The sequence below is a fragment of the Xiphophorus hellerii genome, chromosome 18 (genome assembly GCF_003331165.1).
Source record: "Xiphophorus hellerii strain 12219 chromosome 18, Xiphophorus_hellerii-4.1, whole genome shotgun sequence".
Taxonomy (NCBI): Eukaryota; Metazoa; Chordata; class Actinopteri; order Cyprinodontiformes; family Poeciliidae; genus Xiphophorus; species Xiphophorus hellerii.
In genome coordinates this window covers 4,250,259-4,267,603 of record NC_045689.1, presented here as the reverse complement: position 1 = coordinate 4,267,603, position 17,345 = coordinate 4,250,259, and the positions used below count along the sequence as shown (strand labels likewise).

The 17,345-nt window shown below is 40.7% G+C and overlaps 1 protein-coding gene across 1 annotated transcript in view; it reads right to left on the bottom strand.

Annotated features, from left to right (window-relative positions):
• Nucleotides 1-2,404: 2,404 nt before the first annotated feature.
• prx (periaxin) overlaps nucleotides 2,405-17,345 on the bottom strand; it is a gene marked incomplete at its 5' end in the record, with an annotated part of 46,379 nt that continues 31,438 nt past the window's right edge. Inside the window, 4 exons of the mRNA XM_032545644.1 lie at nucleotides 2,405-4,487; nucleotides 4,676-15,948; nucleotides 16,041-16,261; nucleotides 16,655-16,848. Coding sequence (XP_032401535.1) covers nucleotides 4,216-4,487; nucleotides 4,676-15,948; nucleotides 16,041-16,261; nucleotides 16,655-16,848 — 11,960 coding nt within the window. The remainder of the gene's footprint in view (nucleotides 4,488-4,675; nucleotides 15,949-16,040; nucleotides 16,262-16,654; nucleotides 16,849-17,345) is intronic.

Here is a 17,345-nt window from a genome sequence, read left to right as displayed (position 1 = left end):
TCAGGGGGCAGTAGACGGTAAAAGTCCTCGATTGAAACATCACGGGACTTCGCTCTTTAGCTTGTTAGCTTGTTAGCTTGTCGATGTTTCAGTTTTATTCGCTGGGAAAATTAATAATCAGCTTGAGGTGACTCTGCTGCACTCTAGTGGCGAGAAGCCGTAATGTTGGTTGGTAAGAATCGGAAGGCATTATGGGATATGTAGTTTGTAGTCAATTCGTGCTCAAAACCTATTTTAAGTCAATCAATGGGGCTGTAAAACGGTGGTAGGGGGGAGAGGGCCACATAAAATGACGTAGCCGGCCACATGTGGCCCGCGGGCCTTGAGTTTGACACATGTGCAATAGAGGATCTATCTGCTGCTCATGCAAAACAGTCTATTTTAATCCCATGTGTAATAGTCATTGGGTTAAATCAGTTATATAATGCTGAAAAAGCAAGTAGTTGATGTAAAAATATTCAAGGCTTTTATTTTGAAATTTTTGGTATGCTTCATTTCAAAGGGCCAAACTAATCCCCTGCGTAATAGTCATTGGGTTAAAATAGTTATATAATGCGCAAAACACAAGTAGTTGATGTAAAAATATTCAAGGCTTTTATTTTGAAATGTTAAGCTTCATTTCAAAGGGCCAAACTAATCCCATCTGTAATAGTCATTGGGTTAAATCAGTTATATTATGCTGAAAACGCAAGTAGTTGATGTAAAAATATTCAAGGCTTTTATTTTGAAATGTTAAGCTTCATTTCAAAGGTCCAAACTAATCCCATGCGTAATAGTCATTGGGTTAAATCAGTTATATAATGCTCAAAACACAAGTAGTTGATGTAAACATATTCAAGGCTTTTATTTTGGAATTTTTGTTAAACTTCATTTCAAAGGGCCAAACTTATCCCATGTATAACAGTCATTGGGTTAAATCAGTTATATAATGCTGAAAACGCAAGTAGTTGATGTAAAAATATTCAAGGCTTTTATTTTGAAATTTTCATCAAGCTTAATTTTAAATTGCCACACTAATCCCATGTGTAACAATTGCTGGGCTAAATCAGTTATATAAAGCTCAAAAGAGCAATTTTCTGATGTAAAAATATTCAAGGCTTTTATTTTGAAATTTTCAGTATGCTTCATTTCAGAGGGCCAAACTAATACCACGTGTAACAGTGCTTTGGATGAAAAAGTCACATAAAGCCAAAAACAGCAATTACCTGATGTAAAAATATTCAAGGCTTTTATTTTGAAATTATTATTATGCTCCATTTTAAAGTTCCGAACTAATCCCATGTGTAACATTGCTTTGGATGAAAAAGTCATATACGGCCAAAAAGAGCAATTACGTCATGTAAAATATTCAAGGCTTTTATTTTGAAATTTTCAGTATGCTTAATTTTAAAGTTCCAAACTAATCCCATGTGTAACAGTTACTGAGTTAAATCAGTTATATACAGCCCATAGCAGCAGGTAGTTGTAAAGGCCAGTTCTCTGTCCTGATCTGTTTCAACTGAGGATAGATAGAACTACAATGATGCGTATTTGTAGTACAAATCAGCAGCCAACAGCCTCTTGAGTTCCGTTGCTATGGTAAATAATGGTCTCAGCAGGTGTGAGCTGTGAGTCATACATGCTCAAACACACAATTGTGTGTTTGAGCCAACACGTTTTACTGAAAAAAAGCATTGGAAACAAATCCTTCTTGTTCGGGAACCGTAATACATATTCGAAAAGCGTTTCGAGCGTATCAGAGGCCTATGTGTCTTCTGCGATAGTCCCGAGATTCATATCTGTACCTCACTCAGAACATTTACAGTGATGAGAGAAAGAAATGTTGTGCCCAGATCTGATCCGTGATCGGCTGTCACTCTAATTTGAGCAAAAATGAGAAACTTTGGGTCGCTTAGAGGCAAATTGTGGACAAACCGTAACTGGTCTCGACGAGCCGTCTTCACTTTCGAAGAGATCACAGACGTATCTACAAAATGAAATTTGAATGGCATTTCTAGGTGAATTTGTGACGACACAGCAAATCCTCAAAAATAGGGTATTTCCAGGATTCTTCCCATTGACTTATAATGGGTTTTTTTTCGTAGTTTTTTGCGAATTATGTCGCCACGTTAACCCCAAATCCCACCACAAATAATAGCTCCAATGGCGTGAATTTTCTGCACGTTTTGATACCTCATTTGTAGGTGTGCACCCAGCGGTATGAGCCGCATTAACGGTTACGGAAGAAAAATAAAGAATTATAATACTTAAAGAGACACTTCTCTCCGACAATAGTAATAGGTTCCTGCCATTGCTTTGCATGGCAGGCCCCAATAATAATAATAATAAAGAAACTTTTCTTGGGAGAATAGCAATAGGTTCCTGCCATTGCTTTGCATGGCAGGCCCCAAAAACCAACAACAAAAAGAGTGAATAGTATTTTATTGTTGTCTTTCCAATGCAGCTCTGGCACAACATTTAGTTCTGAAAGTCTTAAAATCCAAAAGAAAATGTGATCACCTCATTCATCCAAAAAGGTAAAAACATCTGTACACATACAGTTGAGCCCACGCAATGTTATCTTGACTTAACTTTGCTTTTTAAAAAACGTTTTTTCACCTGCTAGACGTTTCTTCCTTTCAGTTACCAAAGGAAAACTAAACAATCAAATGAAAAGCACAAATTTGCTCTCAGATGCTTTAAATATTTTGCAGCTGACATTTTGAATATCCCTTTCTCAGATTTTAAGCAGTATTTCCTCATTTCAGAAAGGAAAATGGTCAATATATTGATTTACTGGCAGACACAGTTTTATAAAGGTAACAGTTAAAGGCACTTCTTATATTATTATGTAGCAGTAACCACACAAAACACATTATGCTACACTTGGGCTTCTGAGTAAATTAAAGCTTGCCACTCCTTAATTAGTTTCATTGTAGCAGCCAAAAAATTTATAATAATTTAAAATTTACAGTTATTTTTGTGTTTAAGTCTTTGAATTAAATCCCTTAATTTCCCATCGTCTCATTTTCACGTTTTTGCAAAAATAAAATCTCCATCCATGAGACTGTTGAATAACTTCCAGGCGATGCAAAGTGAAAATATAAACAGGCTAGCAGCATGTTGACCTAAATGTTTGAGAGAATCTGCCACTATAAGGTCAGAGGTCACAGAGCAGAAGAGTCCAGAGCATCCTGCGTACACACAGCGGTAAACTCTGGGATGTAGCACCAACTAAATACCTTCAGTACAAGTCTTACGTAGAAAATAACAGCCTATCATCTTTATAACCTCACACTTTTCCTGCAACACCAACAAAGGAGGTCATTAGATTAAAAACAAAACAAAAAAAACCCCAACTCTGTTGAATATGAAAATAATTAAATTTTGCTTTGAAGGGACAACGCTTAAAAAAAAACTAAAAAAAAGAAAAACGCTATAATATAGAGATATTTACATAAATCTATCCAGTATGTTTTTTGATTGATCAGCATAAATGATTCTAAGTTTCTTGAAAAAAAATCTGGTACAATGTGTAGTTCTCATGTGACGTTGCACTTCCGGGAACTTTGTAGCTGACAGCCATCTTGGTAGGTAACGTATCCAACTGTCATGACAGTTGCTATGACAACAACAAACAAGCCACAAGCTTAGAACTAGCTCTCACCTCATTCCTCTCTAACTTATAAAAATATAAGAACATTAAAACAATTATTCGAGTAACCTACTCTCTTTCTGTTGGTCTCGAAGCCATGGTTCACCTATGCTTTGCGCTGGACTTGCCTACCAAGATGGAGGATCGGTGGCGCGGCTCACTTCCAGTTCAGACTTGTTGGAACTACATCGACTCTGCTGGTGAGCGTAAAGTTATTCGCACTTTGAATAAACAAAAATAAATAATTGATGGCGTGTTGATATTTAATGTGTTTATCAAAACTGAACAAAACTGGATAAATAATTAGGACAAACCTAACAAAACTAAATGAACAAAAATAGTCAAAAGAAAAATACAAAGCCAGTATATATTACTCTTTAGTTGTAATACTGATAGTAACGCTGGTTGATAAAAAGACCTTGTATTTAATCACAATCATGCCTAACCTGATAAAATATAAAAGATGAACTTTAATTTTTCCCTCTCATTAAAATAACACTGCAACCTCATCAGTCTAAAAAAAACACAAAAACAAAGAAAACCAAAAGTTATTTAAGATATCAATACAGCATTCTCAGTAGTTAAAAGTCTGACACTTGGTGAGTAGTTACTGAGGATTCGCCGGTCCGAGTCTCAGTGGTAAGCAGGTGTCTGGTGATTCTCGTCGTCTTGGTGACCGTTGTGACGGTTCCCTCCTCTGTGGAAGAGACTTGGTGCTCTTCGGACATTTGCTGGCTGGCGAAGTCGAGTCCCGAGGTGTGGAGACAGAAGGATCCGGAGACGTCCACCTCCCCTCCCAGCTCGCCCCGGCGCTGGGCCTGAGGGGAACCCTCTGGGGTTATCTGGAAGAAGCCTGGGGTCAGGAAACAGGGACAGATGCGAGAGGAAACAAGAAAGAGTGCGGAGGATAAGTGAAGAAATCAGGACTGAAAGGAAACTTTGTCTTCAGTAAGAGAAAACAAATCAGGAAGAGAGATGTTAATGGTTGAGGAACATCCTGTAGATACTACGAATGATCATTGCTGGTGGGTCTGTTCCTACCTGTGGCATGGGGCTTCAGTGTGAACTTGGGGACCTTGAACCAAGAGGTAGATTCCTTTTCCTCTCCCTCTTTGCTTCTGCTCTCCACCTCGCTCCACTTCTGAACCTTCGTTGATGTGAACTCTGCACCAAAACCCAGTGGAGACTCTGAACTGTCCCTGTCCAACATCTCTGTTCGGGCATGAGATGACACCACTTCCTTTGAGGCCATTTTGTCTGGAGTTTCAGCCCCTTGGCGGTCACCCTTTACTTCTGATGAAGAGTCCTTTCCCATTTTATCCCCTGATGCCATCTTGCTGTACGGACTAGTAAACTCCACCTTTGGAAGTTTGATTTTGCCCCCAAATGTCCCTTTATCATCCTTGTGATGAGTTTCAGCTTTTTCTCCATTGAGACTTGAACTGTCTCCCTTCAAAGTGACATCAGCAGACCCTGATTTGCCTGATGAAAATGAAACTTTGGGTATTTTAATCTTTGCTCCCTTTGACTTTTCCTCTTCCTCTGCTTCTCTTTCAGATTTATCTTTAGACTTCCCAAAGCTTGACTTCTTTTTGATTTTGGGCATCTTCACTTTGACATCTTCTGTCTCTGTTTCAGCTTCTGTCTTCTTGTTTGGGGGTGTAATGCTAGCGGATGCCTGCTCTATTTCATTTGGATTCACCAAAACAAAAACAGCTTTCTTTACTTTGGGCATTTTAGGACCCTCATACTGAATTTCTGGTCCGTGGATATCCATCCTTCCTTCAGGAGAAGAGATGGAGGGCAATGGGACCCCAAATTTAGGGATCTTGACTTTCTTCTCCGTTTCTGTTTTGTCATCATCTTCATCTTGTGATGTACCAATATCAAACTCTATATCAGGTATTCTAGGTACTTTGACTTCTTTACTGGAAGATGACGGGCCTCCTTTGGTACCTGAGCCTGTTTTGAGACTAATGCTTGGTAATGTCACCTCTGGTGCTGTGATGTTAACTTGACATTTATCAGTAGCATGGCCATTGTTTTTGACACCACCGTCCCCACTGTGTTTTACTTCTGCGGTTACATCTTCAACACCTTTCATTTTTGGCACTCCAATCTTGAATTTTTTCCCCTTCTTTCCCTTCTTAACTTTGCTGTCGGCTCCTGATGTGTTTAGATCCAGGTCTGGTAATACAATTTTTTTCTTGTCCATCTTAACATCCCCTTTTTGAAATTCTATGTTCAGTTCTTCTTTTGGACTTTCAATATCTATTATTGGCATTTTCAGTTTTATACCTTTGCTCTCTCCCTCAATATTTAAATCGGCTTTCAGATCTGGTGTTACCACTTGTAACCCAGGCTCGGGTTTGGGTATTTTATCCTTTGGCATTGATATTTTTCCCTTTGCAAGTTTGGCATCTGGACCTGTAACTTCCATCTCCATAGTAGGAACTTCACTACCTTTACCTTTAGGAAGGGAAATATCAACTTCAGGCATCTTTATATGGGGTAGTTTGATAGTTCCACCCTCTACCTCAATTTTCCCACTAGATTTGTCAGTACTTGTTTTTGGCATCTTGAGTTGTCCTTCTTTCTTTATGTCCATCTCTGGAGCTTCCATAGAAGGTTTTACTTTGGGAAGAGATATATCAACTTTTGGCAACTTGAACTTTCCTCCTTCACTCTTAATGCCAGTGTTGGGGCATGCAGTCTTATCTTTTGGTAAAGAAATGTCTCCAGCGGCTACTTCTGGTAGGCTTCCCTCTACTTTTAACTCTGTTCCTTCAAATTTGGCAGCATTACCCTTGGGTAAAGAGATGTCAACATTTGGCTTTTTCAGGTGAGGCATTTTTATTTTGCCCTCTGTATCTCCTTTCTCAATATCAGGACTCTCAATTCTTCCTTTGGGTAATGATATATCAACTGAAGGCATACTAAAGTGTGGCATCTTAAGCTTTCCACCTTCACCCTCAATCTCCACATCTGGACCAGCTTTTCCTTTGTTGACTGAGAAGTCCACATTTGGCATTTTTACATGAGGCACTTTGAATTTTCCTCCCAAATTTCCTGTAATTCCAGCATTTGGGTCAGCAGTTTTTCCTTTAGATACGGATGTGTCAACTGAAGGCAATTTTACATACGGCGTTTTGAATTTTGCTCCTCCATCGCCTTCAATATCTAAACCTTCAACCTTTCCTTTAGGAAGGGTTATTTCAACAGATGGTATACCAATCTGGGGCATCTTAAAAGTTCCCTTTTCTCCTTTGAGCTCTACATCGGGACCTTCAATCTGTCCCTTGGGCAGAACAACCTCAACATTTGGCATTTTATATTGAGGTAATTTGACTTTGTCTTCAGACGTGCCCTCTATCTGAACATTTGGACCTTCAACTTTTCCTTTAGAGAGTGAAACATCAACAGACGGCATGCTGATTTGTGGCATCTTGAATTTTCCCCCTTCTCCTTTGATTTCCACATCTGAACCTTCATTTTTTCCCTTGGGGAGAGAGATATCAACATGTGGCATCTTTATGTGAGGCATTTTGATTTTTCCTCTTTCTCCATCCATTTCAGCTGCCTCATTCCCTTGGAGTTTACCCTTTGGAAGAGAGATGTCAACCCTGGGCATTTTAAACTTTTGCTCTGTAGTCCCCTCTATTTCAATTTCAGGGGTTTCCAATTTTGCTTTTGGCAGTGAAATATCAGCCTTTGGTACAGTTATATCAACAGTGGGCATTTTGACATAAGGCATTTTAAACGTCCCTCCATCACCCTCTATTTCAGTTTTAGGTATATTGAGGTCTTTAGGTTTTCCTTTAGGAAGACTCACATCTAATGTTGGCATTGTTACTTGAGGCATTTTGAATTTTCTGTCACCTCCTTTAAGCTCCATACCTGATCCTTCAATCTCTTGGGATTTACCTTTTGGGAAAGACGCATCAAGGTCTACTTTGGGAATAGAAACATCAATCTGAGGCATTTTGGGAATTTTAAGGTTTCCTTCGTAGCCTTTAATATCTGCTTCTGAAACATCAACTTCTGTTTTAGGTAAAAGAACCTCCATCTCTGGTGTTTTAGCCTCTGGGAGTGACAGCTCAACGGAAGGCATCTTGACTTTGCCCTGGGCTTTAAGTTCACCACTTGGTTTACCTAAATCTTTTTCCTTGGAGCCAAATCCTGGGATTGAGAACTTTGGTAACTTGAGAGTGACATCAGGTGCGTGAAAGCCACTCTTTCTATCCACTTCAGCTTCCCCTTTAGCATCAACCTCTCCTTCTGGAAGTTGAACCTTTGGAGATGACATTTTGAACTTTGGAAACTTTACTTTATGTTTTGCCTTGTCTGGGCTCTCAGTCCTGAAATCCAGGTGAGGAAGGTCAGCTTTTCCTTTTTTCAGGTTAACATCAACATCAGGACAAGACACTGATACATCGGTATCTTTTTTAGATATTCCAAATGAAGGCATTTTTATTTTTGCTTTCTTCATTTTGACTTTTCCATCCCCATCAAATTCCACTGATGGTGCCCTCATCTCTCCTTCGACATTTGGCGGATGGAGGGAAATATCTCCCTTGAGTCCGGATGCCTCCAAATCACCACTCTTTGACTTTACACCAAACCGGGGGAAAGTGAAACTAGGCACTTTGAGAGAGACATCAGGCAAATCAAAGCTACCACCTGAAGAAGGTCTTCCTCCCTCTGCTTTCAAAAGTTCAACTTCAACATCATCACCTTTAGGTTTGTTAAGGCCAAAGTCTAGATCCACTTTTGGGGCTGAGATGTCAACTGTTGGTAGCTTGACTGAGGGAAGTTTCAATGATGCACCCGGACCTTCTACATCTTCAGTCCTAACCTTCAATTGGGCTGGTTTGAGATTACCTTTCAGACCCGACATCTCCAAATCTCCAGATGCATCAGGTCCACTGATGTCGACTTTAAGGCCTTTATCCTTTGACCCAGATGGAAGGCCTAGGTCCAGATCAAATTTGGGCATATTTATGTCAAGAGTTGGCATGTGGAACTTTCCACCTGTTCCTCCTTTTACATCTGGACCCTTGATATCAACATCAATTTCAGGACCTTTTAAGTTGGCTTGCGGTTCCTTTGCTTTCATGTCAGGAAGATGCATAGAAGGCATATGAAACTTGCCTCCTTTCTTAGCATATCCATCAGTGTCAATTTCTCCTTCAACCTTTGGTTTTGGAAGAGATAAATCAATGTCTGGCATCTCAATGTTTCCTGCCTTGATGTCCGGGCCTTTGATTTTAACATTCCCTTCAGGAAGGCTCACCTTCGGTAAAGACACATCAATTTTTGGCATTTTAAACTTACCCTTCTTATCCTCAACATCCTCAAACTCATAGTCACCATCAACTTTTCCTTTGGGGAGTGAAATATCAACAGCTGGTAAGTTAATTTTCCCTCCTTCAACCTCTGGGCTTTTGAGGCTGACATCTACTTCTGGAGATTTGATTTTAGGAAACGATAAATCACCCTTGATTTTAGGCCCTTGAATATCAACATTTCCCTTTCCTTTGATTTTAGGAAGCGACAGATCAACCGAGGGAATGTGAAACTTGCTGCTTGTACCTGTGTTGACATTAATTTCTACATCTGTCTTTGCTTTTGGAAGTGAAATATCAGCCGCTGGTACTTCAGTTTCTCCTTTTATGTCTGGCCCTTCAACACTGGCATCAGCCTTAGGGGGAGTAACCCTTGGTAGAGAGATATCAAATTTTGGTAATTTAAACTTCCCACCCTTCATCTCAGGGGCCTCCACATCAAGGTCAATATCCGTCTTTCCTTTAGGGAGGGAAACATCAACAGCAGGCATTTTGATTTTTCCTCCTTCAATTTCAGGACCACCTACATTTACATTGGGTCCCTTAACTTTTATTTTAGGAAGAGTAATGTCAATTGAAGGCATGTGAAACTTGCCTTCTTTGTTGGAAAGCATTCCAGTTTCAATTTCTCCTCCTGCTTTACCCCCTGGGAGCGATATGTCAACATCTGGCATGTCAATATTTCCTCCCTTCATTTCAGGTCCTTTCATTTTCAGCTCACCTTCTGGAAGATTGACTTTGGGCAACGAGACATCAAATGTGGGCATTTTAAGTTTACTACCTTTAACTTGAGGTCCTTCAACATTTAAATCACCCTCAAATTGTCCACCTTGAAGTGATATTTCACCTTTGGGTTTGGGTACTTCTATATCCATATTAACTCCTTTTGTTTTTATTTTAGGAAGAGAGATATCTATTGAGGGTAGTTGAAACTTGCCTTTTTTGTCACTTTGTCCCTGAATATCTATATCCCCCTCAACTTTTCCCGTAGAAGTTGAGATATCAGCGGCTGGGATTTCAAGTTTTCCCTTAACATCTGGTCCTTTGACTTTGACAGCGCCCTCTGGTAGACTAAATTTTGGAAGAGAAATATCAACTTTGGGCAGGTTTACTTTTCCCCCTTTTAATTCTGGACCTCCAACGCTGAGGTCAGCATCAATATTTTCTTTTGGAAGTGAAATGTTAGCTTCAGGTATGTTGAGGTTTCCACCCTGAAATTCTGGACCTTCAACATTTATCTCAGTTCCTTTGGTTTTCATTTTAGGAAGAGAGATGTCAATGTTTGGCATGTGGAATTTGCCTCCCTTCCCAGCATGTCCTGCAGTTGCAATGTCTCCTTTTACTTTTCCTTTGGGAAGTGACAAATCAATGTCTGGCAACTCAATTTTTCCTGTTTTGAACTCTGGGCCTTTTATCTTCAAATCACCCTCAGGGAGATTAACCTTTGGTAAAGACATGTCAATTTTTGGCATTTTAAATTTACCCCCCTTCACCTCAGGGCCCTCAACTTCTATGCCACCTTCAAGTTTCCCTTTGGGGTATGAGATGTCTGGGGTTGGTTGAACTACCTTTCCTACTTCAACCTCTGGGCCTCTAAGACTGATATCTACCTCTGGACACTTTACTTTAGGTAGAGACAAATCACCCTTGATGTCGGGTTTTTCAATCTCAATGTCAGCTCCCTTTGCTTTGACCCGTGGAAGAGAGAAATCCACTGTGGGCATATGAAATTTGCCTCCTTTACCACTTTCAACATTTATATCTACATCTGTTTTTGGTAGCGTAATATCAGTGGTTGGCTTCTCAATTTTCCCTTTCATATCTGGTCCTTCAACATTGATGTCAACCTTTGGGATGGTAATCTTTGGGAGAGAAACATCTAATTGTGGCATCTTAAATTTTCCTCCTTTCACTTCAGTTCCTTCTGCCTTGACATCGCCTTCTATGTTACCTTTGGGAAGTGAAACATCCACATTTGGTAGGTCAACTTTTCCTCCTATGTCAGGGCCTTTGATGGTAATATCTATGTCTGAAGACTTTATTTTAGGGAGTGACGCATCACCCTTGATTTTAGGTCCTTGAATATCAACATTGGCTTCCTTTCCTTTGATTGTAGGAAAAGAGATATCAAAAGAGGGCAAGTGAAACTTGCTTTTACCACTACCTACATCAACTTCAACATCTGTCTTTGGTTTGGGCAGTGAAATATCAGCAGATGGTACTTCCATTTCTCCTTTCATGTCTGGCCCTTCAACACTGACATCAGTCTTTGGGAGAGTAACCTTTGGTAGAGAGATATCAAATTTTGGTAATTTAAACTTCCCACCCTTCATCTCAGGGCCCTCAACATCAAAGTCACCAGCAACCTTTCCTTTAGGGAGGGAGACATTAATAGCAGGTATTTTGACTTTTCCTCCCTTTGGATCAGGGGTCTTGAGACTAGCATCTGTATCGGGAGACTGTGTTTTGGGAAGTGAAATATCAAGAGATGGTAAATTTATCTTCCCTCCTTCAATTTCAGGACCCTCAAAATTGATCTCTGGTCCCTTAGCTTTTGGAAGTGAAATATCACCAGCTGAAATTTTTGGGTTTCCTTTAATCTCTGGACCTTCAATGTTGGAATCAACCTTTGGGAGCGTAATCTTTGGTAAAGAAACGTCAAATTTTGGCATCTTGAACTTTCCTCCTTTTATGTCCAGTCCTTCAGTGTTAACATCACCCTCCACTTTAAATGATGATGGTGAAAGATCAACATTCATATCTGGACCCTGAAGGCCAACATTTAATTCAGGAGACTTCAGTTTAGGTGCAGAAACATCCACTGAAGGCAAATTTACCTTCCCACCTTGAACTTCACCACTCAGCTCTGGTCCTTTACCTTTTATTTTAGGAAGAGAAATGTCAACTGAGGGCATTTGGAACTTGCTTCCTTTACTGGCATGTCCTCCGGCTTCAATGTCCCCTTTTGCTTTTCCTTTTGGGATTGAAATATCAAGGTCTGGCAACTCAAGCTTCTCTCCCTTGATATTTGGGTCTTTTATTCTAATATCACCCTCTGGAAGACTTACTTTGGGCAAGGAGACATCAAATTTTGGCATTTTAAACTTTCCACCTTTTCTCTCTGAACTTTCAACATCAAAGTCTCCATCAGTTTTTCCTTTGGGAAATGAGATGTCCACAGTAGGCAAGTTAAATCCTCCTTTTACATCAGGGCCTTTGAGGCTTAGATCACCCTCCACTTTGCCTTTTGGTAGTGTGATGTCGCCTTTTAGTTCTGGACCTTCGAGATCAATGTCAGCTCCTTTTGCTTTTATTTTAGGGAGAGAAACGTCAAGAGAAGGCAGCTGAAACTTGGCCTCTTTGTCCATGTGACCATCAATGTCAACTTCTCCTTTTACTTTTGGTAGAGAAATGTCAACATGGCCCTCTGGAAGGTTTGTCTTTGGAAGGGAAATATCAAATTTGGGTATTTTGAATTTTTCTCCTTTTACTTCAGTACTTTCAATATTGAGGTCAATATCAGCTTTTCCTTTTGGAAGAGAAATGTCAATGTCAGGCATGTTGATGTCTCCTTGTTTAAGTTCAGGCCCATCTATGTTGACCTCTGGTCCTTTAGCTTTAATCTTTGGTAGAGAAAAATCAACTGAGGGTATGTGAAACTTCCCGCCTTTCCAGCCATGCCCATCAGTTTCTACATCTGATTTTCCTTTAGGCAGCGAAATATCAATGTCTGGCATCTCAATCTTCTTGCCCTTGAAGTCAGGACCCTTTACTTTGACTTCACCTTCAGGAAAGTTTACCTTTGGCATTGAAATGTCAAATGTTGGGATTTTTGTCTTTCCTCCTTTTATTTCAGCATCTTTAACATCAATCTCAAAATCAGCTTTTGGCTTTGGAAGTGAAATGTCAACATCTGGACCCTGGAGGCTGACGTCTACCTCTGGAGTTTTTATTTTGGGTGCTGATATATCCATTGATGGCACGTCAAATGTTTTTCCTTCACCTTTAGGCCCTTTAACGTCAATACCAGCTTCCCTAGATTTTATCTTTGGAAGGTTAATGTTTAACGAAGGCATGTGAAATTTAGCTCCTTTTGCTCCATGACCGTCAATGTCAAGATCTCCTTCTATTGCTCCTTCAGGAGGTGAAATATCAACAGCTGGCATTTCAATCTTTCCTTTAATGTCTGGTCCTTGCACTTTGACGTCTGGTACATCCAATTTTGGAGCTGAAACTTTAGATTTGGGCATTGTGAGTTTTCCTGCTTTTCCCTCCGGTCCTTTAATATTTACACCAAATTTGCCTTTTCCTTTAGGAAGTTTAGTATCACCAGAAAGTATTTCAAAGTTTCCATCTACTCCAGAGTGGATGTCAATATCAATGTTTCCGTGTTTTTTCCCTCTAGGCAATGAGAGATCAATTCTGGGCATTTCAAATTTGTCACCCTTGACTTTTGGACCTTGAAAGTTTACTGGAATTTTAACAGTGGGTAAGTCAATGTCTACAGATGGCACATTGAATCCAGCCATTTTACCTTTATCATCAAAATCAACGTCAGTTTCTAATGTTCCTTGTGGTGGGGAGATGTCGATAGTTGGTGCTTTTACTTCTCCACTTATAATTTCTGGCCCTTCGATGTTGATTTCACCTTGCTTTGATTTTATTTTAGGTAGGGAAACGTCAACTGAGGGTAAATGAAAATGCCCTCCTTTAGTTTTAGTTCCTATGTCCACCTCTAATTTTTCTTTTGGAAGTGAGATGTCAACAGACTGTCCTCCGATTTCAATGTTTTCCTTGGGCGTCTTCACTTTAGGAAGGGACACATCAAGTGAAGGCATCTTTATCTTCCCTCCTTTTCCTTCAACAGTTATCTTCCCCTCTACTTTTTCTTTTGGAAGAGAAAAATCTTTTGCAGGCAAACTCATTTTTCCTTCTTTGATCCCGGTTCCTTTTAAATTGACATTAGCTGTAGGTGATTTGATGTGAAATTCAGGACCTTCAGTGTGGATGTCAGTTCCCCCCTCAGGCGGTTTTATTGAAGGGAGCGAAATGTCAAGAGATGGCATGTTGAATTTTGCTCCTCCTTTGACTGCAGGTTCTTTAACATCTAGTTCTCTGTCTTCAGTTTTCCCCTTAGGCAATGAGAAGTCAAATGTTGGCATCTTAAATTTGGCGCCACCTTTTCCCTCCAGATCCACACTGCCTTGTTCCCTTGATGTCGGAAGCGAGAGGTCAATCTTTGGAAGTTCGGGAGCTTCTAGTTTCACATCTCCTTCAGGAAGTTTCATTTTAGGGAGAGAAATGTTTACAGAAGGCATGCTGAATTTTCCTCCCTCGACTTTTCCTTCAATGTCAAGCTCACCTTTGGGTTTAGGTACAGAAACATCTGCTGATGGAGGCGCAGTTTTAATGTCAACCTCAGCCCCAGCTGTTCCCATTTTTGGGAGTTTGATGTTGACAGAAGGCATTTTGAACTTTCCTCCTTTTGCACCTGGACTTCCTATTTCAACATCGCCCTCTGCCTTTCCTTTTGGCACAGACATATTTACAGAAGGCACAGGAATTTCACCTTCAATCTCGAGCTTATGGGTTTTTACGTGACTTTCTTGTTTTAGTTTTGGCAGAGATACATCTATCGAAGGCATTTTGAATTTGTCCCCCTCTATATCTCCCTTTATTTCTCCTTTAGGCAATGGAATACCAGGCATTTCAAATTTACCACCTTTCATTTTTTGGCCTTCAGTGCCGACTTCCACCTCGCCTGCCTTCAGTGTCGGCAGCGAGACATCAACTGATGGCAGCTGAAATTTTCCCTTTCCTTCACTGTCAGCTGCTCCTGCGTTGCTTTTTGGAAGAGTTAAATCTACCTTGGGCAATTTGAATCCCACTTCCACGTCTGGTGGATTCATTTTAGGAAGAGTTACGTCAAAATCAGGAAGTTTAAACTTTCCGTCACCACCAACGTAATAGTCCATGTCCACATCGGCGCCGTCTGATTTCATCTTTGGAAAAGAGACGTCAACAGAAGGTGGGTTGAACTTTCCTCCACCTCCTGGCCCTTTAATATCAACATCAGGAGCTTCCATCTTTGGTAAGGAGATGTCAACCTTTGGCAGAGAGATTTTGGGCCCTTTCACAGTTCCCTCCACTTCATCAGGAATTCTCTGACCCGAATCAAACTCCAGACCAGCATCGGGTACAGAGATATTGATAGCAGGCATGTTGATCTCTGACTTCCCTGCTCCTTCAACCCCTTGGACTGAATAACCTGTGCCAGACTTCCCCTTTACCTTTGGCAAAGAAATATCAACTGAGGGCATTTGAACTGAGGCAGCTTTTCCTGATACGTCTCCTTTAATTTTTGGTTTGGTGACCTCCACTTTAGGAACACTAAATTCTCCATCACCTCTAATTTCAGCTGTTGGAGTCTTGATGTCAGCGTGAGGTACTTTCATTCCCTCCGCTCTCACCTTGATTTCACCGTCAATCTCATCCGAGTGGCGTGAGAGTCTGATTTTGGGTAGTTTCAACTTTGGCATTCTGAGTTTTGCATCTTCCTTGCCGACATCAGCTTCTCCTTTGACGTCTACTTTAGGAGCCTTGATCTCCGCGCTTCCCTTCACGCTGGGCAGAGATGCCTCGGCTTTTCCTGAGGGGAGGGCAAACTCCACATCTGGGGGGCTAAACTTTGAGCCTCTCTTCTCCACGTTTTTGTCTATTTTACCAGACAAACTGACCTCCACCGACGGCGGCTGGACGCTTATCTCTGGAGGCCTGAGCTCCACGCTTCCCGTGGAAGAACCCGACTTTGCGTGTTTCGTCTTGGGAAATATGATCCCAAACTTGTGTCCCTTTCCTTTGGCTTTCACGTTAGCTCCAGGTATTTCAGACGAAGGGATGCTCTCATGTCCCTCAAGTTCCAGTTTTCCTCCCGCACCACTGCGTCCCTTCGCTTTCATATGGGGGAACCTGAAAACACACCCACAGTCCGAACTGTAAGCAGAAACCCGGATATGAATCGAACATCCAACCAGAACAGTATTTGGTGGAGTTAAACTAACCTGATCCTCCTTTTTGCATTTCCAACGCTTCCTGTTCCTCTGACCTCTTCGTCAGTCTTCCTCTGGCTTAACTTAGGAAGCGAAAACTCCACGTCAACTTCAGCTGGCGGGGGCGTTCCCTCGATCACCAGCTCCTCTTTGCGCTTCTCTTTCAGTCTCTTCAGACCAAAACGACCCCCTCTTTTCTTCTGGATCTTAAACGGTTTCATGCCTTTCACACTCTGGAACAGAAAAACACATTTTCTGAATGTGGTAATTCAGTGGATAAACGCAGTTTGAACAAGTTTTTGAACAGCTTTTTTGCTGAACCTCTTTGTAACTTAAAGGATATTTTTGTTGGATTGTTTTGGAACGATATTGCAGTTATAGTGGAGTTATTCCTGAGGACAAACGAGAACGCAGCCTGTTGAATGTGACATGTAGCCAATCAGAAAGCAAGGAGACATAAACATGGAGGGGAATCCAAAACAACTGTAACGGTACAAGTAAAAGGTAGTAACAGTAGAGGGAGAACGTTTAGTTGTTTCTCTCCAAGTTCAGTTCAAAAACAGAACTATTAGGTCAACCTATTCCTCCTTTAATATGCAAGTCTCTTTAAGAAAATATCTGGTTACCATTTTAGCCATCTTGGCCTTGGGACCTTTGACCTCCAGGCTGGGAACTCTTGGCCGGACGCTGACGTCAGCTTTAGGAACGGTCCTCTTGACCTGGAAGCTGACCTTATATGGCTCTGCGCACTGAAGGATCTTCAGCGCGTCCTCATAGCGCACGTTGTCAAAGTAGACCTTCGCACTCAGCAGTTGATCACCTTCAGAGAGGAGATTATAAATCAACATCAGAAAATACCAATATCAGGGTGCATAACTGCAAAGCTGATCATGTTTGTGCTGTAGATACCTGCCTACTATCGCAAAATATTATAAAACTAACCTTTATTTTGACACGGGCATGAGGAAAATAAACACAAGGAGTCAGTTTTTGAAGATAATTAACTTGATAGCTGACTTGCAGCCTGTATATTTGAATCCAAATTTCATTTGAGAATCTAATCGATGTTGTAGGTTAAAGTTCAGGGGTGTCCAAACTTTTTGCCATGTGGGCAAAATAAAAAAACGAGCACAACTCAGCGAGAGCAACTATGAACAGCAACAAGTTCATAGTTGCTGTTGTTTTACCACAAATTGCTGTACTACACTGTAAAAGCACAAAATATTACCAAGTATTTTAGTGTTGTTTCTAGTGCAATTTTCTTAGAAGACTTGAAATTAGACAAAACTACTTACAAGTAACTTTTTAGTCAGATAC